This window comes from Pholis gunnellus (assembly GCF_910591455.1).
Source record: "Pholis gunnellus genome assembly, chromosome: 15".
NCBI lineage: Eukaryota > Metazoa > Chordata > Actinopteri > Perciformes > Pholidae > Pholis > Pholis gunnellus.
This window is the reverse complement of record NC_136542.1, coordinates 12813501-12839593: the sequence shown is the minus strand read 5'-3', so window position 1 is coordinate 12839593 and position 26093 is coordinate 12813501. Positions and strand designations below refer to the sequence as shown.

At 42.5% G+C, this 26093-nt stretch overlaps 2 protein-coding genes across 2 annotated transcripts in view; one reads left to right on the top strand and one right to left on the bottom strand.

The window, feature by feature from the left end:
• The window catches only part of ttll5 (tubulin tyrosine ligase-like family, member 5), a gene marked incomplete at its 5' end in the record, with an annotated part of 41815 nt that extends 19101 nt beyond the window's left edge, over nt 1–22714 (bottom strand). Inside the window, 24 exons of the mRNA XM_079175141.1 lie at nt 176–324; nt 482–573; nt 663–809; nt 1268–1385; nt 2549–2804; nt 3068–3201; nt 3839–3901; nt 4458–4549; nt 4681–4788; nt 5744–5785; nt 6399–6493; nt 9417–9478; nt 9793–9874; nt 15391–15498; nt 15661–15752; nt 15852–15953; nt 17038–17122; nt 17203–17272; nt 19014–19096; nt 19196–19326; nt 19575–19681; nt 20508–20590; nt 20704–20810; nt 22662–22714. Coding sequence (XP_079031267.1) covers nt 176–324; nt 482–573; nt 663–809; nt 1268–1385; nt 2549–2804; nt 3068–3201; nt 3839–3901; nt 4458–4549; nt 4681–4788; nt 5744–5785; nt 6399–6493; nt 9417–9478; nt 9793–9874; nt 15391–15498; nt 15661–15752; nt 15852–15953; nt 17038–17122; nt 17203–17272; nt 19014–19096; nt 19196–19326; nt 19575–19681; nt 20508–20590; nt 20704–20810; nt 22662–22714 — 2461 coding nt within the window. The remainder of the gene's footprint in view (nt 1–175; nt 325–481; nt 574–662; nt 810–1267; nt 1386–2548; nt 2805–3067; nt 3202–3838; nt 3902–4457; nt 4550–4680; nt 4789–5743; nt 5786–6398; nt 6494–9416; nt 9479–9792; nt 9875–15390; nt 15499–15660; nt 15753–15851; nt 15954–17037; nt 17123–17202; nt 17273–19013; nt 19097–19195; nt 19327–19574; nt 19682–20507; nt 20591–20703; nt 20811–22661) is intronic.
• Nucleotides 22715–23896: 1182 nt separating this feature from the next.
• On the top strand, nt 23897–26024 carry erg28 (ergosterol biosynthesis 28 homolog). The gene is made up of 5 exons (XM_079174331.1): nt 23897–24013; nt 24203–24357; nt 25076–25166; nt 25256–25374; nt 25474–26024. Exons 2-5 carry the CDS (start codon nt 24225–24227, stop codon nt 25560–25562), a joined length of 432 nt encoding a protein of 143 aa, XP_079030457.1. The 5' UTR covers nt 23897–24013; nt 24203–24224; the 3' UTR covers nt 25563–26024.
• The last annotated feature ends 69 nt before the right edge of the window (nt 26025–26093 follow it).

The following is a 26093-nucleotide window of genomic DNA, read 5'->3' as shown; positions in this document are numbered from 1 at the left end:
AAGCTGACCTTTTCATCACCCGGGATGACTCAATCTTTTTCCTATCACTTTTTTTGGGGGGGATTTACAAATCTAAACTTTTCCTGTTTACTGTGCTTGCATGATAAAGTATTAAACATAAACCAGACCTTCAGTAACAAAAATATGGGGGAAAAAACATGCGGGAGGAACTCACTTTTGGAGTTCTCACATTTGCCTGAATCTCCGAAGGCATTTACTGCACGAACGTCTTTCTTAGCGCTCCTGACTTTTGTTCCGAGGAAAACGGCGGCGGATTTATTTTTCTGTGTGTAGAATGTCAGTACTTCCTCCAGATCGTTTTCACTGTTGTTGAAAAAAATCAAAGACGGAACATGAATGCGTATAGCAGATAGAGATATGGAAACAGATAGAGATCACCCTTCAGTCAGTAGCATATAGGACTTTAACAGTAAGGAGCCAAGCACTGAACAATGGGCAGTGGGCTTGCCAATTCACTAACCTTGCTGCAGTGATGTACTCCTGAAACACACTGGGGTTAACACAATGCTCCTCCTCGCTGCTCTGTGTTTTCTTTACCACATGTTCAGTTTCCTGAGAAGATAGGAAAGAATGAGACAGCAGGTATACACCATACGCATAATATTTCCCAGATTGGATTTGTGGAGTCTGGGAACAGGCACCTTGTTGTAGCAGTGGATAAACTCTCCTAGCTGGTGGGACAGGATGCGTCTGCGGTCTTGGAGTGGAAGCTGTCGACTGGGCAAGACCACCTTTATGTCTTGTTGAAGGTTATTGGCTGCTATTCTCAGGAAGCGAATCACCAGCTCCTGCGCAGCAGAAAAAAAAAAACATTCATATTATCACTTCCCTGAATCTGATTCATCCAGCTGCACTTATTCAAGCTGCCTGTGTGTTCGCCTTTCAGGGTTCAAAGCTTTTCAAAGCATTGATCCTTAGAATTGAATAGCCTAGAGGTCGACTTGAATTCACACTGATTTTCCCCCTAAGGTTTGAGGTCACCGATGATGATGATGATGTTGATGATGTATGCTCTAACAATGCAGACTTTCCAATCGGGCTCACTTCTACAGAGACCACGTTTTCCTTCAGTGTGGCCACAAATGTCTCGTACACATTTCAGCTACAGCCAGGGTACATATGAGTAACAGAGTAATAATAAGGGGAAATCTGGCATGTACACACATACAAGGGAGGCAATGCCCCAGGGCACTCCGCTCATGTCCATTTATTAGGAAAGGGAATTAAAAAATGCTTATCATTATACCATTTGGTCGTTGTCCTTGTCTGGCCAAACTGGGACGGTATTTGCTCTGCTTTCTGCCAGCAGTCTTTGCTGGACTCGCTGCAGGTAGGAGGAAAAGGCCATCCGGGCCTGCACTTTACTGGAGAAGGAGCGAGAGGAAAATCATCAAGAACGGCATCGGTCAAGCAATGGAAAAGGAAAGACGGAGCAACAGTTGATAGTAAACATGATCAACTGGGTCCTCTGTTAGGACCTCTTTGATGCATCTGTTGCAACAGAAAGAACAAGCAGTACTCATTCATATATGCATGAGCTGACATATCATCCGGAAAACAGAGCGAGAACGCAACAACAGGTATGTATCACTTTCAGACAAACTTCGTTGAAACACAATGTATCTTGTCTCGCACGGTATCAAAATGATAAACTGTCTTTGTGACCCGCCTGAACCTGGAAAGAGTACTGTCAGAGGATTGAAAAAAAGCTGTCAAACACAAACAATGATATGCTGTACTATAATTTCCCTGCTACATGCACAGTCCTGGCGAGCACTGAGGAATTTCTACAAACTCAGACTTGTTGTTGTAATTCTTCCTCAAATTATAATTTCCGGCACACTTTTCAAATCACCATCAGACTGCAGTCTCTGTTGCACTTAGGTAGTATGTACATTGTTTCATATGTGTTAATGATGTGTGTATGGTATCTTCATCTAGATAACGGGGAAGATGTAGTTGGAAAGCATTATGCATGTTGATATCATCTTACCACAACTCTCTACATGTCTCACTCAGCACACAGTCAAGCTGTGGCTATCACAGAATAGGTTAGATTTTCTTTTTAAAAGCAAGATCTAGCTTTCTTGGAGGCCGATCATGAACCTTAGCACCTCTGACAGAACTCTTACCGGAGATGCTTCTTCCATCTACACTTGCCTAGACTGAGGAACCACCAGGTGTCAAGCTTTTAGTGAGAGTAGTTAAGAAAATACCAAAATAACACAAACATAAATATAAACAGTGCAATCATGTATTTTCTATCCAAATGTGTAAGTTGTGGCGGACTATAAGACTCTCTGACACGGAAAATTACATTGTTGACTCCAGCAATAAATAAGCAATGGATCAACCTGTGGTGACGATTACAACAAAGACATACTGTACGTCGTATGGTGACAAGGGTACACAAGAGTGGGAGGTGCATTAGTGCGTTTCATATTTCCCCTTATTCTATAGGGAAGGAGGGAGAAGAGAATACAGTGAAGGAGGAAGATGAGAGCAGCAGCCCAGCATACAGACTGACCTGAGGTACCAGCCCTGCTGAAGGATGTTGAGCAAGTTGACTCTGGGCCTGGCATTGTGCGTGGCTGCCTCTGAGCCGGACAGAGCCTCGCTGCGGCAGCGCTCCAGCGGTGTGGCTACTTGTTTTCTTTGCTCTGTTACCAAAGCCTTGTGTGAGACTGGCTCGGGAGCTTGTTTCACCTCCTCCCTTTCCTCCTGAGCGCACTCCTCTCCCTCCTGACTGCTGCTCTCCATCGGGCAGGCCTTGGATTCCTTCCCTGAGGTATGCAGCATTGCAAAGGAACGACACATGTCAATTGCATCACTGTCATTTTGGATAAAATACACACATAACCTCAAAATAGGGGTTCTATTGTTGCTGCAATGAAATGAACTCATTCAGAGTCCTATTTGGCCAACCTTACCATGACACGGGAGACGTATTTATTGGACACGAAAATGCATTAGCTTGTGATGTTGTCCCACTTAGCTACACTCTGGTTAGTGTTTCCTGAAGTGAGGCAGAACACATCAGGCCTACAGGATTTATTCTTGCCTGCAGCGGAGGGCTGTCTCCTCTTCCGCGCCTCCAGAGACAGCAGCTTCCTCTCGTACTGGACATCGTGACATCCGTGGACGGCATCCACCTGCAGCTGCACATTCCCGTTCATATTCCTGAGAGAGAGAGCAAGACATGTCGTCATGATAACAACAACAACTATGATGATTTATATGTGAATCATCAACAATTAGGAAGCAGAGCAACAGTTGTAAATTCCAACTTTAACTGAAGTCAGTTCTGAGAAAGATTAATGTGGTTGAGTAGCTTGTCCAGATGTTAACATGATGGTCCAGAGGAGAGAAGATAAATGACAAATAATAACAGAAACTGAGGTCTTGTTGCAACAAACATTTCCTCAATCTGGCTACCTGACAAAAAGCCCTTAGATGGGCTTAGTTGGGGGCCAAATCTCCAGACAATATTGCACAATAGTCAAAGCTGCGGTAAAAACTCTAAAACCTGATTCAAATAACATAAATGCACGCTGTATTACAATAACAAAATGTGGTTCAATAAAAAAAAGCACAGTTCATCTATAATTGTCTTTCCCCTCCTGCCCCCAAATCACCGCCGCAAAGCCACATAGACTTTGGGCGCATGCTGGAAAAGTTGACTGTGCAACGTCTTTTCAGCTGTTCCTCTCACCTATCCAATCCAAAGCCCAAACAAACGACACTTTAGAATCCAACCGTTTCCACAAACTGATGGGGAGATTTAATCCCCGATCCCGACCACGATGGAAATGCTTACCTTCCATGGAAAAGTCTGTTTGCCAGCATGTAGTTCATTGATGTCTTGGACTCCAGATATCCACTGAGAGAAGAAGATAATAAGCAAATTACAATAATCATAAAGGCAGAAGCCCCAATGAGCCTCGGCCTCCTTATTTGCGGCAAATGTGTTAAAAATGAGGCTTCTGTGATATGGCAGCCACAGTTAAATGCACCAATAATTCCCCAGAAGGCTCAATAATATGCTTTTGAAAATGCCACAAAATCCCTGCTGCTAGGAGAGCCATGGAACTAATCAAGCAACAAATCCTCATATAGGAATATGAATTGCAAGCACAAAAACAGATTTCCTCTCTAATAGGGCCTCCGGTGCCATTTGAACATAAAGTTGCTGTCCGATATAAGCCTTTCCTGGAACATAATATAGAGAGCTCAAGAAAAACCAACTTGGTGCACCTTAGTCTGGTGGTTCAATTAGTGACAGTCAAGAGGAGTCGCGTGGTCTGGCTCTATGCACTGATTGCATTCATATAATCTAAGTGCCCCACTTATTTGAAGACAGTACTAATAATGAGTAACATTATAGACAAACACCCCTTGGGGATTACAAGTGTCTGTTCCTTCTTGGCACAGCTCACCCATAGAGCTCCCAAGTTTCTGCGGTGGGGAAGATCCTAACGAAGCCTCCCCGTCTCTTGTACTCTTCCTTTATCCTCCGCAGCACTTTGATCTAGTGAAACAAAACAACAGACGTTTGCTGACAGTTTTTAAAAGTTACTGTAGTTTCAGGTTCCCAAAACGTGTGAATTCAACAAAATCCCACACTTCATGTCACACTACTACCATTTCAAAAGGCCTTACCTCGTCAGCAGTCATGCTCAAAGTGCTGTCTCCTTGGCTTTGTTTAGGTCCTAGCTTGTCTTTCGACCCGTCTGTTTCTGAGTTACTAGCTGGTGCGGGCCTCTGACGCTACAGGGGAGAAGTGTGGAGACAAAATCAACTAATGCCAACCACTAATACCCACTGTTATATCTCTTTCCAACATAAATACTTGCCAAAAAAGAATCACATTTTGTATCAATTCAAGGATGCTTAATTAAAGGTTGTAAGAATAGTAGCAATTGTTTTACATTTTTTGGTAAAGACATCATTGTTACTGACAAACAACCTACTCCTCATCTGAAACACAGTTCTCATTTATAAAAGTAAAATGTGCAAACTGCAGCTTGTGTAACACAAAATACCCTCTCTTCTTTTCTGCCTGTCACATAAATTAAGCCTTTTTTGTTTTGCACTGGCCTCGCTGGCTGCCTCCGCGCTGCATGTACTACCAGGCTGTGATTGACAATTTTGGCATGCAGGATGGAACTTGGGCCAGGCAGAGGGGCACAACCCCAAAGGATCACATACAGAATTTGTCATCTAAATAGCAGGGGGATTATATTCAATTTGTCTGACACGGGGGGGGGGGCGACAAAGGCAGCCAAAAAGCGACAAGGCCAAATCCTTCAAAAAAAAAAAAAAACGGACTCATCTGTTGCTCCTAATCAGAGTAAAGGGACAGGAGAGGTTCTCTAAAGGGCCCTGGAGTTCTACAACAGCCTCTGTGGTTTAGTGTTGGGCTTGTTTTAGCAACGTCTCAGTAACTCTGTAAATCAAAGTCTCTGAGTTTTGGGACCAAGTGGTGCATTGCGGCACTTAAATCACTTGCTTACTAAGGCCACTTTGCTAATGAGAATTCTATTAAATATAGCATTAGGAATCGATCTGTCTGTGTCTGTCACTGTGAAAAATAGTAAAGCTACATAATCAAATCAGGAAAAAGCTGTAAGCAATTTCTTACCAGTAATGTTACAGCCATCAGGGAATTGCAAAGGAACAAGACAAAAGAAGATTAATATGTCTGAGTCTGAAGACAACTCACCGTTCTGCTGTGTGCGGTGGCTGTCGCTGCAGAAAGAGGTTTCTAAGAGGCAATGGGTGAAGACATTGAGTTGTGGGTGAACATCAGCATTACTGTTTTGACCTTTAAGAAGCCGCATACAGGCGGCGCGCATGCTCCATCGATACGCAACAATGAAACATTGTTACTGTATGTCTAAGCAGGCTCTTTGCACAACATAAGGTGGAGCAGAAATCTGTCTGATTTAGTAATCTCCCTCCAGCAGATCCTAAAGCGCCAAATCTGGGTGCAGTAGTCGAGGGGAGGCAGCCAAGTGCATTGGCTGTTGTGGCATAATTAGGCAACAAGGCCTAGAGTGAGCGTCAGTCGCTTGATTAGAAATGATAAAACAATAAGCCACAGAGAGTAGCACTTACCAACTGATGTCACTCAAACTGTGTAATTACATTAGCAGTTGTTTTGCATTACAGTGAATTTTCCATGAGGGTAGAAGAAGAGCTCAGTGACAGTGGCAGGAATGTACTGTAAGCAACACAGAGATGAAGACAAGAATGGGAATGTTTCACAAGGAAGGGTGAATGAGTGCAACACTTGGCTCAGCTCTCTGCTGTGTGTGTGGTTGTGTGTGTGTTTGTGTGTGTGTGTGTGTGTGTGTGTGAGAGAGAGCATCCAGTACCTGTGTTCTTTGGGCTGCTGGGTGCTTGAGGCTGGGGTCCAGGGAGACTCGGTCAGAGCGTGGTTGTCTCGATAGGGGGTCCTGACACACAAAGCCTGCGGGGACACAGTAGAGCCATAAAGAGCTATATCAATGACATCAGATCTTAAACATGTTACTCATTCCCATGACCTTCATATATTGCATCAGATCTTCAATATTAGTGCAAGAAGACCAAAGTACAGCGAGGGACACAAAGGCAATAAATGTACATGTAAATCAACTATATCTTTAACAATGTCCTTCTCAGTCAAAGACATATTTGCTCTAAAAAAAAAAAAGGAAGACATGTTTTGATATACTGCCTCACCACAGCCCCCTGATGTGAACCACTGACCTAACAGAATAGTTTGACATTTTGAGAAATACGCTTATTTACTTTCTTCCCCAGAGTTATATGAGAGGATTGATATCACTCTCACATCTGTCTGTTGAATTAAAAGCTACAGCCAGCCGCTGGTTAGCTTAGCTTAGCATAGAGACTGGAAACAGGAGGAAACAGCTTGCCTGGCACGTAACTAAATCGGCCTACCAGACATCATGAAGGGCACTAATTAACACGTAATATCTTGTTTGATTGGTACCTACAAACACCAAAGTGTAAAAACAACAATTCGATGTTTTATGGGAAGTTACATGTCAGACTATTTCTTGTCTCAGAGCAGTTGCCAGGTGATCATCAGAGGCTCTTGGAAATGACAGCTAGTATCCCTCATAAAACTTAAACTTTGGTTGTTATACATATAAAAAAGGTATTTGTTAGCTTTAGAGGTGCTGGTAGGGGTATTTTGTTACTGTCGGACGGAGCCAAGCTTGCTGTTTCCCCTAGTTTTCAGCCTTTATGTTAAGTTATGCTAACCGGCAGTTGGCTGTAGCATTACAATGGTCAGACGGGAGAGTGGCATCCATCCTGCCAGCTAAATCTGCGACAGAGAGAAAATACATTTCCCAGAATGTCAAACTATTCCTTTAACTCAGGGAAAGAAGACATGTTTTCTAATTGTGGCACTCTACTTTGGATCTTTATAGCTCCACACAGTGGTATTTGATAAGGGTGGGGAAACATGTTTGTAATCCACATTTACCACAAAGATGTTCCCACCCAGTCAATAAGATTTTAATCTATGATCTTCTGTTAATTAATTCCCACACTCCCTCGAGGTCAATAGAGCTAAAAGTGAAAATGTTAAAGAAATTATGTTTATGTTGCATCTTGCAGTCACACTTGAAGTGAATCAAGTCCATTGACAGCTCGGAGCTCGAGGCTATTTGTACTACCTCATCCCAGCCGTCAGGTAAGAATCAGGCCTCTGCCATGCTCTTTCCCAAACACAGCAATTATTACAAACATGGGCGACACGGAGCTGACAGCTTCACACACGCGGAAAGTGAATGCTAATGGTATGCTGTCATTATTTACAGGTCTGGGATGCGGCCCAAGTGTTATCAACCAACAGCGCCTTAGTTTGTTTGCTACATAATAGATGTGCTATGTTTTACATGCCACTGCTCATTTTCCCCAGACCCGCAGGAGCGTCTCAGTCCAAAGATAACTAGCAATTTATGATTCTAGTCTTTCATTTAATGAGCAAGACAGCATGGTTTCAAGCCACAGCATGGACTGGGCTGAGACACACTCACACACACACTCACACACACACACACACACACACACACACACATATATTAGCTATTCCTTTAATATCATTAGGAGACCACAGACAGACTTAATGGTTCAGTGCCAGTTTAGATGGATGCCTGCTAATCAGTGGGCTCCATGTATCCTGGGAATGGTAATAAGGATAAATCAGAGGATTAGGTAAAGTTAAATATTCAAAAAATGTGAAAGTTGTGGCTAATATTTGTCTCTTTTTTGCTCAGACAAACTTTCAGACCTCTGCATGCCGTCATGGTGTTGTATTCTGCTTGATTTGAACTATTATAAGCTCTTCTTCTGCATGATAATTAAATAATTAAGTAGGGAGGATACATATACAGAGACACATCTCATTGCCTGCTACAAACAACGCTGTATAAACAGTGTTTATCTCTGCCTTGGGCCAGGCATTTTTTTTTTTGTATCTTCATGTGAAAGATTGCTCTAGTTTGACATGTCAGATCTAGTTTCTCAAGAGAGCTTAATGACTCCAAAACAACGAAGGCCTCTGTTGAGAATTTTGTCCGCAAGTCATTTGATGTTAATTAATGAAGTCTGCGGTTTATTCTGTCAACACTGGAGCTCCTATTGTGAAGCCATATAGCTATTTTTGGCAGTTTGCACAAACTTGAGTGAAGGAGAACATTAAGCATTAAACAATGGACAACTGTCTCCACCTTGGTGTATGCCTTAGGAGGGATGTTAGTGAAGAGAATTCGACATAATTACAACACTATTCAATTTATATCAGCTTTTCTAAAATGAACATCTTTATCTTGATTAATTACATAATTCTGCAATGAATAATCTCTGAGTTGCACCTCAAGTAAAATAAACAATACATACACCAATTGTTTATGTTTTTAATTATTCAAATCTAAAGTATGAGAATTGTTGTCAGGACATGTTTTTTCGCATCTCAAGATGTCTCTAAGAACATCTTGAAAGTCAGAGGAATTTAGTTTGTAAGCTCTGAATATGACTAACCCTATGTTACTAACAATGATAGACTGTTGAAGGATCATTTCAAATGTATGCATTTATGTCATTCAAATATGCTATTCTTTATGTGCCGCCTCTACACAAGGTGTTTCCTCTGTTACTTATGTGGTGGTTGATAATATACCTTGTGAAAGTGTTCACAGATTATAGTTTCTACTTGGTGTACTTTATTTCACCAGCATATAATTTACTGGTGTAATGGATTCAAACATCTAGCTATGAATGTACGTGAACTCAATGTCTATGCAGGGCAATTACTTGTGCAACACTTTGGAACCAAATGCAAGTTGTATTTAGTCATTGTTTCAGCACGCACTCACCCACAAGCGAAAACATGTCTGCAATCATGCTGGCCTTTATCTTCAGATCCAAGGGCGCATCACTGTTTTTTTTGTTTTTTTTTTAAAGAAACAAAAAACAAACAAGAAAATTACAACACATTCATGGAGTTGAGAAAAATGAGTCAACTGTGATTAGTAGATACAGATCGTTTGTGTGACTAACTGCTACACCGAGGGGGGGATTTCACAACGTGCGAATGCCATTTCCTTCAATGTGGCTTTTTATTGACACTTTATTTTGCATATTCCACAAAAAAAAAAGCCTTGTTCAAGTTGTCGGGGTAAAAGAAAACAGTCTCAGAGAGATTCTAATGTAACAACAAAATAAAGAAATGATTGAGACAGTGTCACTCACCAGGCCAGGGAGGGAGAAAGGTTCACCTCTAACAACCAGGGTTTCAGGTTGGAGTCAATGAGCACGTCGAAACCATACAGTTCTACAGAGGGAAACACAAAGTGAATCGAAAGGCTTCCACCACTGAGATATCTGATCACTGAAAATGAAGCATGAAGGCAAAGTCACCAGAGTTCGTTCACAGCCCCATTGTGTGGCATTTGGCAACATGGCCGATGTGTTTCTGCTACTGATTACACGCATGTTATATCCCCAATCACTCAAGAGAGAAACATTCACCAAAGCCTGCTACTGAGGGATTGGCTCAATTACATTAACTAAGTACATACACATTTCATCTGTCATGAAGTCGCTTACGTAAGACGGTAGATCAAAAAAAAGCACTGTAGGCTGTGAATGTTTAAATACATACCGTCAATAGTTTTCTCATGACCGGCACGGTTAAGCAAGTCTACATGTTGTCACTACACATTAACAAGAAGGATGACGCACTGAAGGGGACCAGAAAAAGCTTCACCCCCGTCATGCAGTCAGAATCTTAGCTATAAAATATGAACTCCAGAAGTACAAAGCTGGAAATGTGACAGCATGTCCCAAGCCGGAGAAACGTGGGGAATTAGGCTGTATATTGTATATATTGCACTCCAATAATAGCTTAGCACTGAGTGACACAATAAAAGGATTTTACAAAGTGGTCAGGAAGTTCCCTGTGTAAAAATCCATCTATTCTATCGCAGTTTTCCCTCTTGTTTCACTGACTGACACATATATATATATATATATATATATATGGCTCACAGAGGCAGAGTTGGCCTATGAAAAGCACTCACACGGCTCTGGGGAGTGTCACCCTGTAAGCCAACGACCCGCCGGCCCCAGCAGCAGCGTGCGGGGAAACCACAGTATTTTACAGGGATAGGGCAAAACCCAGCCATAGAGCCAGAGGAAAGAAATCCTTGTAATAGCACTTCAAAAGAATAGACTGTGTTGAGAATAGGCCAGGGGGGTTGGAGGTTTCAAAGCGGCAATAACCAGCACTGTTTGTTCTAGCATCTCAGGTCAGTGCCAATGTTAAACATACAAATGCAGCATGACAGCGAGAAAAGGCTTTATATATTGCACTTGCCGGCGTAACGTTAGGCTGGTCTAACAAGAGGAGTTAAATGTATTTGTCTGTACATTACTTACTGTAGATATCTGTGAAACACATGTTCACCCTGTCAAGGCCATGCCTAACAAATATCAAGTAGTTTTACTTGACAATGCGTATATATTTGGTGTTTTAAACAAAGGAGCATAGATAAGATAAGTTAACTCATCATGAGGAGCACTACAGAACGGGGGCTTTGCGTTTGAAAGACAAACAGTGAGACTCTGTTAAAAGATACTATCGAGATGCATGGGACATTTAGGATCCAGGGTTTCTCCAGACTGCTTCCATTTTGACCGTTCTTTTTTTCGTCTGCCTCTTGTGAGTCCACCAACTTTATTGAAATGTAATACTAAATCGCTCCTTAAAACATTAATTGGAAGTTTTCTTTCTCTACTCATCTTTCAACATCTGTATTAAGACAAGTTGGCTAAAACGCACATTGGATTTTGTCCTTTGGGCTATATTACATGGGTCAGGGGGTCAAAATATGGTAGCTTCATGAGGTCCAAATTGGTGTAACTGCAAACTGTATTTTCATGATGGAACTGAACAAGGTTTGCCTTACACCGCTGAGCCAAGAGCAGCAACTGAAGCTGCCGCCGCCATCTTTAACTTCTTTAACTTCTGAGGATGGACGGGACCCCCACTGCGAAACAGTGAGCAGAGCACTACGATTTTATTTTCCACTCGTTGGCTTATCCCGTTCTAGCCACTTCTGTATAACAACGCACACATAAAACATTATATGCATTAGTCCTGGGGAACAGAGCACTGGAAGAAATGGGTTTGAGCCTGTAGTGCCTCACCAGCGGCACCACAACAACAGGGGAAAATGGGGAGGTGTTACACCGCCTCACCAGCCCCGACAAGCAGGCTCCATGTGCCGCTCATTTTCCCCCAATTAGGAGCAGACACGCCGCTCCAGCCCCATGAGCCTGCCATGCCGCTCACTGCTAGACACGTTTATCTATGGCTCGACCGCTGCCGGGGGGGGGGGGGGGGGGGGGGGGGGGGGGCGCTGTTAAATGTGCCCACAGAGAGGCCACAACAAGCATCACAGACAAGGAGAGCAGAGGCAGCGAGCATCCACATCACACCCATTAAAGAGGGAGGATGAGAAAAGATGATGCAGAGCTGTTTTTATATCTATGTTATTGGATGGGCGCTGCTGGAAACTTCACCACAAGAGACAGACGCCCCAAAAACAATAATCTCCCCACCCTGGCCATGCAGCCGGTTGGCCCACAACAACAGCAACATGAAGTAGTTCCTTCATGTGTGTTTTCTTCATTGGTTTAACCCTCGCATCATTCTGAGATGAATTAGTGTCGGTGCAGGGAGCACAGCGGAGCAGTTTGGAGCCAAAACACTCTAAGGACAACAAATTAAAGCAAAAGTTAGCACTCTATAGCGAGACCCTGTCCATTAATCATTCTTTAAAAGATTATTGAATTATGCAGCAGAGACACTGTCATCACAGGCGTAACAAACGCTGTGCTGCAGTAGAGTGTGGGAGTATCTGACAAATGTAAAACAGGGAGAGTGGTTCACAGACAGGGGATCCGACCACACTCAGCACTTAATGAGGGACGTTCAGTGGAACACAGGACCAGTAAGTGGAATGTTTTGTGTGTAATAAAATAGGCCTTTGGCTTGGCTAATCAGATCTTAGTCAAAACATCTCGTAATCAGCATCCCTCAGCAGAAAGCCTGTCCATTAATCACAAGGCAGCGGTAAGTAGCTGCATGGGTGGCATTTTCTCCCCACAGACACACACACACTCTCTCTCTCTCACACACACACTCTCCCTCTCTCTCTCTTACACACTTCTTACCAATGTAAAACGAAAAATCTGTTTTTATTTCTCCCCACATGAGACATTACGGAGCTATAAAAAAAGTTTTGTTACAGTATGCCCATTTAGATACGGATGTGCAATTTGCGCAAAGGGAAGAAATCCCATTTGAAAACAATAAATAAAAATCGTATTAAAGCCATTAATAGACATTAAAATGGCAGGGAACAATTTGCAGTAAATTAAGATTATAATGTGCTTTATGATCTTGCGTGGCTCACTTCCAGACAAGCAAAAGACCATATAAAGACTCTAAACAATGGCTTGCTTTTATCGGCACATTGGCTGTTATTCGCTTCCCTGCATTGTGATGCTGTACCTGCTTACAATTACAGGCAGCTGCCGAGGCCCTGAACGAATGCCGAGTGCATTTCAGGTTGCAGGAGGAGTGAGACAGTAATAAGGATATGTGCAGCTCCCAACAGAGAGCTGACGCTGACAACGGCAGACTGAACACGACTCCTTGGTGGTTTGGGTGGGTTTGATTATAAGCTTATACAGACCTGTGTGTTTGTAAAACGCGTGCTTTACACTGGTTGCTGCATGTCCCCATCTTCATACTGTGTCCATACATACTCAATGAGCACACTGGGAGAAACAGATGCACAGAGACAGGATGAGGGTGGTCCTCTGGAACCGTCAGTGTCTTGACTTTGGAAACTTAATCCTGGAGACAGAACTATGAATGCTGTAATTAACTTGCTTGGGGCCATCTGAAGGCAACAAAAGTACAATAAATTCAATAGTAAACTGATACGGTTGAAGTAGGGTGATGGACGTGTTCACAGCCGACCACAGTGTATTATATATCTTCAGAAAAGGTGTAGAACCTAATTGCTTTCGTGCCACACAATGACATTGCTGTAGTATATGTGTCCATATAGGTCTCTATATAGGCTTACGTATTAGATTTCAACATACGCGGATGTGAACACCCTCAAAGCTAAAGGTAATTATGTTGCTGTTCATGGTTTCATTTCATATCCAATGTAGACTCAAGAGTCAAAATAAATCAAGAGGGAATATGAATTAAGAAATATTATCCGTTGCTGCTTCCATAGCTGCACAATGTACGACACAAAAGACGGCACCAGACAGTGTAGTGTCATCAGTAAGCTTATCACTGTACATTTAAAGCATTTTTGCGATTGGGGCATGGGGTTGTGTATTAACAAAAACTCCAGGTTCACCTGAATGAGTGAATGAATGAGAATAGGGGCCAACTTGTTTTTTCCATTCCACCAAATATGTGTCATCTGGTTGTTTATTCGTGTCCACCACATGTGCATGAGAGCCAGGTTGCGGCATGGTAAGCCACATTTCCCCCGTAAACACCTGCATGGTCAACATTCACACCCTGGGCTAATGTGGTCTTTCCACCTAGCAGTTCTGCTCAGAGAGCAGATAGCATCTTCACGCAGGCGACTGTCTGATGGTGCGAGTCCATGCTGCTACAGCCCAAACAACCGCCAATCAGGGGGGCTATTATGTCTACAGAAGCCTGTCACAACTGCAAAGTCCTTTATTTGTCTAACATCTGAGAGGTGAAAGAGAGTGCGAGCAGCAGAGGGAGAATCATAAACAAACAGAAGCAGCGAGAGAAGAGGAAAAAGAGACAGCGGTGTTGAGGGAGGCTTGGCCAACGTGCTCGCTTTCAAACCCCAAATTCTCAGAGAGACTGCCAGACAGCGAGAGAGAGAGAGCGCAGACAATTAGTGCCAACACTAACATGGGTAATGGCTCCAAAATGGAGTTCACACGAGCCCAATGCTAGGCAGGAGCAGCCAAGAGAACAGTCAGCCTAAATCAGGCAGACCTGAATGGCAACAGAGAGGAGGAAGCAAATTCCTGCCTCAGTCAATAGGCCCTCCACGGCCCGGCAGCCAGTCAGAGGGCAGCAACGGGCAGGAAGGCTCCACACTGAGGAACCTGTGTACAACCTCAGCTCGGCTCAGTGTAGAAATAGTATAGAGGAACTGCTGGACAATGAATATGAAACTGAAAGGAAATGTGAGGGGTGGGGTAGTGTGTGTGTGTGTGTGTGTGTGTGTGTGTGTATCTGCACTGTGAGCAAAAATAGGGAAATTAATTTAAAGGAAATTCTTTTGAAGCTGCTTCTCTTTGAGTTTCATTTTGTTGTCCCGGATGTATTTCACCTTCAAAGCCGCTGCTGACGTTTAGATAAATGGTAAATGGGCTTGTACTTGCGTAGCTCTTTTCTAGTCTTCCGACCACTCAAAGCGCTTAAACACTACATGGCATCATTCTCCCATTCACACCCATTCACACACCGATGGCAGGGGGCTACCATGCAAGGTGCCACCTGCCCATCAGAACTCTAACTAATCATTCACACCCATTCACACACAGCAGGCACAGCCTACGGGAGCAATTTGGGGTTAAGTGTCTTGCCCAAGGACACATTGACATGGACTAGCGGAGCCGGGGGGGGTTCGAACCGTCGATCCTCTGATTGAAGGACGACCCCTGCTCATCAGCGCGGGTGTAAACGCGTTACACTTTGGTGGACTAGATTGCTTTAGTTTCTGTAAGGTCCAAAACATTTAAAGAAGAATATGAAATGATTACCAAAGCAGTTTGTTTTGTGGGGAACATACATCTTGCAGGCGTTGGCTATCTGCAGCTCAGCACTCAACACTGCTTTGACGATGAGGTCCTCCACCTGTCTCATCAGCACTGGAACAGACAAAAACACAGAGATGACTTTCTGTCGCACTCTCATGGTTAATTGACACGTTTTGTTAGAATCTAAAAGGGGGAAAACCATGCATGGACATACAAACAAAAAGGAAAAGATGAAAAGGGTGAGCAAGGGAATAAAACGAAGCTTTGACTCACATGTGGTGTCCTTCCCCTCCTGCTTCAAATACCTCAACACTGCACTCATACTCCACTTGTTCCCATAATCCTCAACTTCAGGGTCATCGCAGCTGAAAGGAAGGAAACACACTTCAAACGCTGACGTTCTAACAAATGGACGAGTCAATCGAGCTGCCCGTAACAGCTCCACATTCACTGGTGAAAGTTACCTGACATAATCGCTGCTCTTTTTGTTCACGCTGTAGTTGGTGAGATGCATGAACGTGTTCTTAATGTTCTTTGAAGTCCGGTCATACTTGACGGTGGCAAACCTGCAGAAAGAAGAAGAAGAAGAAGAAAAAAAACGTCTGTCATCCAACAATTTCACTACATATCTATCCGCCATAATGACCACATTCATAGGGCTGACACTTCGCTGAATGATGGGGGCACTTTGGAGAAAGAGATTAGCTTCTGGCAGTGTTTGAGAGGAGTGGATGCCACATGTGCAATAGTGAGAATTCCTTGGCACGCACAGTGTACCTGAATACCAACACAACCTGAAGGAATGTCAAGAGATAAAAGTGGGATTCAGAATTTGGCCGTGATTTATTGTCCACAGTTGATAATCAAGCCAGCAAACAAGAGGGCGGTAGCATTTTGTTTCCAGCACGTACCTCGATCAAACCAAAGCGAAGAGCCGCTCGTTCTATAAATCATCTAACTTCTCCTGACCTACCTGTGCCTGACAATAGCCTGTTTGTGGATTAATCAATAAGTCCTGCTTTAGATAAGAACATCCAATAAATATAACACAGTTACACAAAGTCATCGTCAGATATGATCTTTGAACAATCAGTAACATTTGATGAGCACAACTGGAACAATAGAGCGCTTTGTGTCAAAGTCACCACCACGGCGCAAAGCCACACAACAGTTGGTCTGAAGAGTGAAGGCTGCCCTCTTCTGGACGCTGACGGAGCACCGGGCAGAGTCGAAGCAACGATCCGCTGTTTAAACTTGGTTTTTTTTTGTCAGTACTGAATTTGCTTTGTCAAAAAATTTGGTTTATATGTTCTGTTACTTATTTTGTCAGAAATCAAACCGAGGAAACAAACCATTATGGAGGCAACAGCTGTAAGAAGTTTGCAAAGCACTCGTTGTTAAATAAGATAAGATAAGATTAGATAATCCTTTATTAGTCCCGCAGTGGGGACATTTACAGGATTAGTAATGGATAGTGCAAACAAGATCAAAACAAGTATCATAAATAAGTACAAATGGCACAATATCAATTGTGCTATACAATGTTATTTTGCCTCCAAGAAGATCAGTGACCACCGTATTGCCGGGTGATCGTATTTCCCAAATTATGTCACAAACAATGCAAAGAAAAACCCCACACACACAGCTCACCTAGCCAGGCCCTCCTCATACATGTAGATGAGGACCGGATCGTATGATGTTACCAACACGTACAACCGCACATCAAACTTGAACTCTGTAAACCAAACAAAGAGTAGAGTCACTCACACGGATTAGTGAAGACGTGGCTGTCAGTGGAGAAGAAGAAGAACTCACCGTCTATCAGTAGCGGGTTATTAATATAGCGAGACACCAAGATGTTCTCATCCATTAAAATCTGATTGGGCTGCAGATGATGAACAGAAACAGATAAAAGACACGTTAACACGATGACGCAGATGAAGGCAGTCGATCACAATCATCTTAACATGTTCAAACCGTGATGAGGTTGGTACGGAGGGTAAATGAATTGACCGACTTAACAACTGATAGCGTACATTATTTACTAAAGTGATGAAGTGAGACTTCAAACTCAATCAACATCTCTCAACAGCAGAGCATGAATAACATTTCCACTGCAAATGAAAGCAGGTTTATTGTTTTTATTTCACAGTCCTCCGTACTGTACATTCGTTCACATACAACAGCGTTAAACGCTGAATTCCAGATAGATGATGCGTCACTGCTGCTAACCATTAACATCAAAGAGTCAACAAGGAAAGTCGGAGGCTGCAGCGACACTGGCCGTAGCGGGTCAACATTCTCCAACAGCCTATAAAAACACAATCTGGTGGTGGGAGATGGGTCATTTATGAGGTTGAAATGTGTTGCAGGTGGCGAAGTTGAGAAGAGATGGGACGGAGGGGGGGGGGGGCGGGGTAACCTCAGTGCTGGCTACAGTTCAGAGAAAACCTGAACCAAAATAATGACCGTATTTCTTTCCTCTCTCCAAATATCACTCTGACATTCTTTCCACTGTTTCATAAAATGCCTGAGAGGAAGAAGGATTGTGCATATGTTTTCCAAGAGTGAGAACCTTGTTGAGCTCCTCCAAAAGCCCGGGCCTTGGAAGAGTGTAATTTACTCCGCAAAGCTTATTAATGTCTGAAACACCGGTTGATACTTATTTCAAAGACAGCTGTATCTGCACACCGCTCCGCACACACACACACACACACAAATAACATCTGGACAACTGTTTCAGTTCACACAGTATGTTTTTAAGTCAGGATGCTTACAGTTAACTCCCACTAGGCCTGTCATTAATATGAACCTGTGTTCAAATTTAAGCTTAGCTAAAAGATTAGTTGTTTCCAGTCTGTGCTAACCTAAGCTAACCATCTGCTGGTTCTGCGTAGCCTTAAAGTTATCCTACAGGTTGGTGAGCGGTATCAATCTTCTCACCTCACTATCACCAAGAAAGTCCATGTGTGAATTTACCCAGATGTCAAAGTATTCCTTTAACTCAACGCTTTTACTCGTACAGATAACGCATGCAAAGTAGTTGCAGAATCATTATCCTCCAAATTTCTTTTTAATTTCTTTCCAATGTGCATGTTAGAGAATGTGTTCAGCGCTGTTTTAGACACTCTTTTAAACAAAAGGCACGTAAAAAAAACGTCTCCCGTGTGCCAACGTGTAGGAGACCTGCAGTAGCCGACATGTGAATGGCCTTATGTAGTGTCGGTGTTTGCTTTGTCGGTCTGGGCTACTGAAGAAACATGGCGGCCGGTTCCATGTTGAGGACCCGCTGTGAATGTAGATGTAAACGGCTCAATTCTAAGGGACCGAAAACACAATTCTTATCTTCACATTATTATACACTAAAGAAATATCATTTTCCATTACTGCCAATAGATCCCCAAAAATGCTACACACTGTACCTTTAAGGGATAAGATTTAATAGGAAAGAAAAGAAAAAAACATATTTATGTTAAACAAAACTAAGTGTGAGCTTGAGGGTTCATCCTTGAAAAGCCAGAAAGTCCTTTAAATGAAAGGAATTGAAGAAGGAGAATAAATTACTCTTTTTACGAAGTCAGACCAAAAGGTCAGGAACGGCTGTATTAGAGAGCGAAATCACTCACATTGCTGACCAAGTAGATGCCTCGCCCTCTTGAAGATGCCACTGGTTTTATGATCCAGGGGCCCTTGTCCTTTGCAAAGCAGTCTGAGGAGGGATTCAAACATGTATAACGTTTAGAATGGGCAATGCCTGAAAACAGAGAGGTGTACTTTGACAAACAAGACCACGTGAGGCGTGTCTTACTGCAGAATTCCTGGTACTCAGAGGGAAGCACAAAGGTCTGAGGAACGATATGGAAGTTTTTGAAGCCGTGGGTCTGCTGCATCCGCTGGATGTTTTTATACAGGCGGTCTTTGCGCGTCAATTCATATGACCTGGAAATAGGCAGAGCGTCAGAACACAAAATATATGCAATACATGACTGCAATGGATTGCCCTCTGCAGTATGATTCATTTCATGTTTTCAGAGAGGCACCGGGCCAAAACTAAATGCGCTTTGCAGTGGAAGCCAGCGAACACACGGCCTGAACTGACGGGCTTTGAATGGCTCAGTCGGTGGGGATATTTAAAACGCAGAAAACAGTGGCAACACACTCATACGTTGGAGAGCTCTATTCTTAACCTTGGGAAGTGGTTGACCTTCTGGAAGTCTTGCAGGCTGCGTAGTATGTGAGGCTTGAGGTGAGATCCTGTCCACATGAGGTTGAAGTCGTTGCTGTTTGGGTGAACCTGAAAAATAAAAAAAAAACAGACAGAGTGATTGACCTCACTTAACACGATGGAACAAATCATTTGGATTCAGTGCACAGGAAGCAAATGACATTTGCAAAAGGATCATTAAAAAGAGCATAAAACCAAGCCATTGCTGTACATGCTGAAAATGCTCTGTGGAGTTTCCAGACACCGACAGCAGTATTATATTCTGATGTCCATCACATATGACAGCTCAGTTAAATGAAATCGAAGAAGCAGCGAGACACTCCACCGATAACCTGGAGAAACGCCGCCGGCTCTTCGGAAATTATCACCAAAAGGAAAGCCAACTAACACATTTTCGTCACCCTGACATTATTTGATCTGTTTTGTTTTGTTTTATTCCAACAATTCGTTAGGAGGCAGCATTCAAATGGCTGCTCGGTGTCTAGGGGAGAGCCAGATGTTTGCAATAAAAGCGTATTAAAGTTTGGCTCTGTCGCGGCTGTGGTAGACACTCGTCTGCCTTTGATGATGGGTGAGCGGGAGTCAAGAAGCATTGAAATGATATAAAAAGGGAATTAATTGTAACTGCTTGGAAAGAGCAATAATGGGGATTGTGTGCCCTCGTGAAACGGGATTAATGCTCTTGAGGTCATTTGGGGGGGTTTTTCCGTGGGTGCATTCCAGGGCTTTGACATCGGCATTATTAGTCAAAGGAAATAAGAACAGCCCTACTATCTCTTATCCTACACAGCAGAGAGGTACATAAGGAGCATGTGCAGCTGAGAAACGCAGCTTTTTTGGAAACACAGCTTTAGGCTGATCTTTTAAATTAGCATGATTCAGCACAGAACATTACCTCATGGAATCCATGATTGGTGAGCAGTCCTCGTACCAGGCGACTCTCTGTGCGCACAATCTTGAAGGCCATATGATATCGCTCTATGGTAAACAAAATATTCTTAATATCCAACTCATTGGAGGCTCCAAATTTTTACTATATTATCATCACTTTTCTCATACTCATTGTGTAGTTTCAACATATTGTGGCGTACCTCCAGTGGAGCAGATGTTCCCATCTTTTGAAACAGCAGCTTCGGGGAAAAACAAGAGAACTGGGATGGTCTTGCTGAGGCCACTCCAGGCAATGCAGGGATGGTCTCTGGTGCACAAACAATTAGATGACACACGCTCACAGTTAGAGGCACCCACAGAACTGTCAAAAATAAGATAATCTAGAAACTTCCCAACAACAATATAATACAGATGTGTGTGCTATGGCGGATGATGTGAACAAACCTATATGGGTAGTTTTGCCGTTTATTTCAGTCAGGCAGAAAAAGACAGAACCAAACACAGGAAGTTCTGGAGGAAAACAAACCCATGTACTGTACTCACAAACACCCGTGATAAACTGCAGACTATCTGATGGTACCAGACTCAGCCTGCTTATCAGGGGCTAAGAATAAGATAAGGTAGCACGACGATGGAGTAGAACTCAATCAGGCACAACCGGTCGTGTTTCGGTGGAGAGGCATGTAAACAATCGCTGCCCATTTCAGACAACGTGGTGTATATCTTTTCCACTGATGTGGCTTTGTTACACACCCTTAAACAAGGTGTTTGGATTGTATTTAAGCCTGCCTTGTATTTTGAACATAAAGACTATTGAGATACAAGATGTGAAGGGCTAAGACAAAAGGCCAAATTGTTGTCACCACAGTACTATTTCAGTACATCATGGCCATTTAAATTGCAAATATTTGGCTACATATGCCACATTGTCCATGTACTTGTACATAGATGTGTTTGTCTCCTGTATTTGCTTGCGACACTTGGTTGTCCTTTGCATTATTTAAGGTTGCCTGTTGTCATAAACATTTACATTGTGTTAATATCAATTCAAATTAATTGCCATGAACAAAAAAAAAAAGTGACATTCAAGTCAGAGTTGAGCAGAAGATTTAAATCAAATTTGCAGCCGATGCTTGTTTGGTAATAAGTTTAAATCAGACAGGGTGTACAGGAAATACTACATCTCTGTGACACAAAATCAAAGTGTTTTACTGTAGCAGTGAAAACAGTTTTTTGGGGGATCGCATGTCTTTACTGCTATGGTAGCATCTCAATGCAGCTGCATCATTAAAACGAGCACTGGACCATAACTAAAGCAATCAAAACTAATTCAGGAAATGGAAATAAGACTAAAAGCAGGCGCAGTGGCTCTCAGAACGCCATGACTAAGTATAGCTTAAGAGGGAATTAGTTGGCAGGGACAGGTTAACATAGTCACAACTGTTGCTGCTATGATCTAGAGCTAGACGTTCTTCTCTCTCGACCAGCTAATCTTTCATCAATTATGCAAAATGAAAGCTTCCTGGAGGTTGCATTTTGTCTGAATGTATCTTTGCATAAATGATTTATTAACAGGGCCTCTCCTGTAATCCTGTATAGATCACATTACACAATCAATAAACTATAATAAATTGGAAAGACAAAAGACTTTGGTACAGCCGCGGGACAAAAAGATATTGCTTTTGGGTATAGCATGGTGTTACATTTAGACTGTATTTGGAGTGAAATCTTGAGTTGAGGTCTTATCGGAGGATCAGGAGGCTAAGAACCTAACTCACACTGCCACCTGCGTAATTCAGACAGCATCATTCACAAGCTGCACAGACTGTGAACACTATCTTCCTCATCTCCACCTCCGTGTACAAATGTCTGTTATAAAAGACATGCAAACATATCTAGGGAGGAGCGTGTTTTGGAAGAGAAAATACTCCCACTAGTGAAACAACATAGGTAGATTTAATGTAAAGCACAAGAATGAACATTCTGATTTAGAAAGTCATTGTGTTTTAAAGTAAAAGTTGGCACAGACCTGCTATTTAAAGGCTTATCAACACTAAGGTGACTCTGAGGTGAGTTTGCATGCTGACTGCAGTACACCACAGGGGCACTAACTATTATGTGACTCTACAGTAGACAAGTGTTACGAGCTGACACTTACTCGTCTTCTGAAGAGGACTCTGAGTCCTCCTTATCCCGGATCACAGCAGGCATCTTCACAGTGAAAGAGGACGAGCTGCCCGGTGAGATCTTCCTGGCATCAAGTGTCTAAGTCTTACAATGGCACCTAACGCTCACCCCCTCCGACTGCAAAAACATAAATAGTTCAACTCAGTTCAAATAAACCTCAGCCCATTCATGCAAAATCGTAGCTTGTAACACATAATTTAAATTCGTTCAGTCCTGAAACACTGCTACACATTTAGCACTAAGTTAGCAGCTCGTGGTAACTACCTACATGTAGTATTATTGCCGTTACAGGGGACAGAAGACGTTACGACTAACGTTAACCCCAGACAGAGAGCCCATAGACAGCCAAAACAAGCGTTAGCTAAATACAAATTAAGGTTAACGTTACTGTCATGTTACTTTAGTTACGGGAAGCTAACCGGGTCTGCTTAGTTTGAGAGTTAAGTAGACGTTTTTACGATGCCAGACAAGTACACACCAACGTACACTTGCCTTTATCTCTGAGATCCTGCTTACTGCTAGCTAGCTGCTATCAGCAGGGCCAGTTGATCATCGCGGTTAATCTTCCTGGTAACTACAACAACTGAGTAGCAACAGAGCAAGGAGCATGCGCAGTCGTGGAAAAAAATGTATGTCCACCTGACCAAATTTTGCATTGCATCTCTGTGCACCCGCCCAGGGGTGGGACGTGGGAGTTTCAAACGAAAAAAGCGCATAAAGATGTAGGCCTATGTGGTTGTGTGTGATTAAACGAGATCACACGCGAAACATAAATCAAATATGTTACTATTGATGCACATGTTGCTTGATTACTATCCGTTATAAACTGAATTAAAAACTGTAATACTCAGACCAGTGTATTAACGTTTTCCTCTCCGGATATTATGGTGGTATTAACGTTACTCGAATGTTTTTTTTCCCTCAGTGACACCTTTAGCGGTTCCTTACGTTGTACTTCCTCAAGCGTTACTTTGACAGATTTAACGAAGACACAAGTCACCACAGAGTACTCTGCCGTCCGATATTTACTCTTTGTTTGAACGCAGCCTAGCCTGCAGTCTGCAGGTGACCGAATTGCTTGGTTTCTATTGGTTGGATACGAAAGTGGGCGGGACCTGAAAGCTCGTTTGGGCCAATCATATGAATGGTACGACTGGATGGAGCCATTTCTTAAACTCTGTTATTGGTCATCCCCTCAGTCCAAGAGGAAAAGACTTACTAGTGGAAACATAACACCGTTGGCTTGAATCCCACTTAATTGTTTTATATTCAGTCCTTTCTCTCAGGAATATGTCCACGCGGTAGTTTTGTAGAGGCCACCAGGTAAATATACTATGTGTGTTATCATAATAGGCTCGTTCATTAAGGTTAATTACGTCGTCGTTAGCCTGCTATTGTCACGTTAGTTATTGTTGAATATCTCCGTTTTTCCTGTGATGTGCAGACATCTGTTCATCCGTCTGTAACGTGACATTATTCTGCATGAACAACAACACTGACTCCCTTTGACAGGTGCGTCTCGCATATAGAAAACATGAGTCGCTTTCTGAACGTGCTGCGGAGCTGGTTGTTGATGGTCTCCGTCATCGCGATGGGAAACACCGTGCAGAGTTTCAGAGATCACAGTTTTCTGTCAGAGAAGCTCTACACCGGGGCACCAGAGTTTGGTGAGCAAACCATGTTGACACAACGTAATGGATGTAACACAGCTTGACAACATTTAATGTCAAGTCGCCATATATTTCACTCATCTGAGCATGATGCTGGTGCTGTCGAAGAGTTGGTGGTCTAAAATGTGTGCACGTTTATGAAATGGGATTGAATGAAAATAACTATCTGAAAATTGAAACCAGCTGCTAATACAACATTCAGGCTTTATATCTCTCTACTAGAATAACCAAAACCCCAACAAAGTAGTCAGATACGATACTATGCCGTTTGGAGAAAAAAAAGCAACTGTATCATATCTTATTTATGTCAAAAATCAATAGCAATCTTCACACCAACAAAATCAATATTTGTGAGGAAAAAATCTGATGGAATAGTTAATAGTGGACCATTACCGAAATACATGTTTTTCATAAGAATACCTTTAATATTGTTGTTAAAGAATTAAAGATATGTTGACTATTAAATGGGACATTTTTGCTGTTAAAAATATAAACATGTAAGTGCTCTCTGGTGGGGACAAGGTTTCTAAATGACCCTGATCACAACATCGTGTTATTGATCTACTGATAGCAGTGTTTGTGTCAAGCAAATATTGGCTCAGCCGATTTACCGATCAGGCTTTATCAAAAATGTGTCAAAGTCAACTAGGATATACAGAAGCCTCTATCATGGTCCCTCATTCCTGATTCTCTGTTTACTTCTCATTTCCGATAGTGAATGGTCTCCAAGCTCGAACGTTTGGTATCTGGACGTTGCTGTCGTCGATCATCCGCTGTTCCTGTGCCATCGATATCCAGAACCGAACGTAAGGCAGCTCCTCACTTCCTGCACCTTGTTGCTGTTGGCAGGCTTCATGCTGTATGTTCTTACTGTGTGTCCTCCCGGCTCCTGCAGGCTGTATCACATCACCTTGTGGACATTTGTGCTGGCGTTGGGCCACTTCCTGTCTGAAGCCTTCATTTACAAAACTGCTCCTCTGACTATCGGGGTCATGGCACCTCTCATTGTGGCAAGTGAGTGTGGACCACGATGGGACATATATTGACATTATCTCTTAAATTATCAAATCTTTGGTTTTAAAGGTATTTGAACATCATCATGTGCTCTTCTAGGTTTCTCCATCATAGGAATGCTGATTGGATACCAGTGTATCCCAGAGTCACAAGAGGAGGTCGGTACAAGACAGAAGAAGCGTAACTGAATCCTAAATGTTTTTATTTTCCTTCTTGAAGAGAATGACATCTGGTTGTACATTGATTCATGTAACACTTTCTATAGACTATATACAACTTCATCTGGGCTGTATTTAATGTTTTTAAACTGACGTTTTACAGTTCACAGAGCAATCAAAAACGTTTTTACAGAAAGTCAGGTCATACGTGGAGGTTTCATTTTGTAGTATCTGAACTGTCGGTCCTGAATGTTTTTTTTTATTCCTGATCTGCCAAAGAACTCATCTGACTATATAGTACACAACTATGCTCGCAATTATAAAGTCTACTATTCCTCTTAACCAGTTCTTCTTGTTGTTGGTTCTGTGCTGTGAAATGTTTGTGCACTCTTTCAATTCAGGCACAATTATTGTCTTATAAAACTTTTAAAAATGAAATGTTTTGATTTTGGATGTTTTCTGCTAAAGTAGCAAGCAAATGATTTGTTTGCATTATTTTTGATAAACATTTCATATTTTGTGCTGCTCTGATCTCATATTTGGTTTGAAGCGGGAGGTCAA

Bases quoted from the DNA above. Each gene is read 5' to 3' on its own strand.
- erg28 (XM_079174331.1), top strand. From the start codon at position 24,225: ATGAGTCGCTTTCTGAACGTGCTGCGGAGCTGGTTGTTGATGGTCTCC. The intron at 24,358-25,075 runs GTGAGCAAACCA...CATTTCCGATAG, and splicing joins CACCGGGGCACCAGAGTTTG to TGAATGGTCTCCAAGCTCGA. The intron at 25,375-25,473 runs GTGAGTGTGGAC...GTGCTCTTCTAG, and splicing joins GGCACCTCTCATTGTGGCAA to GTTTCTCCATCATAGGAATG.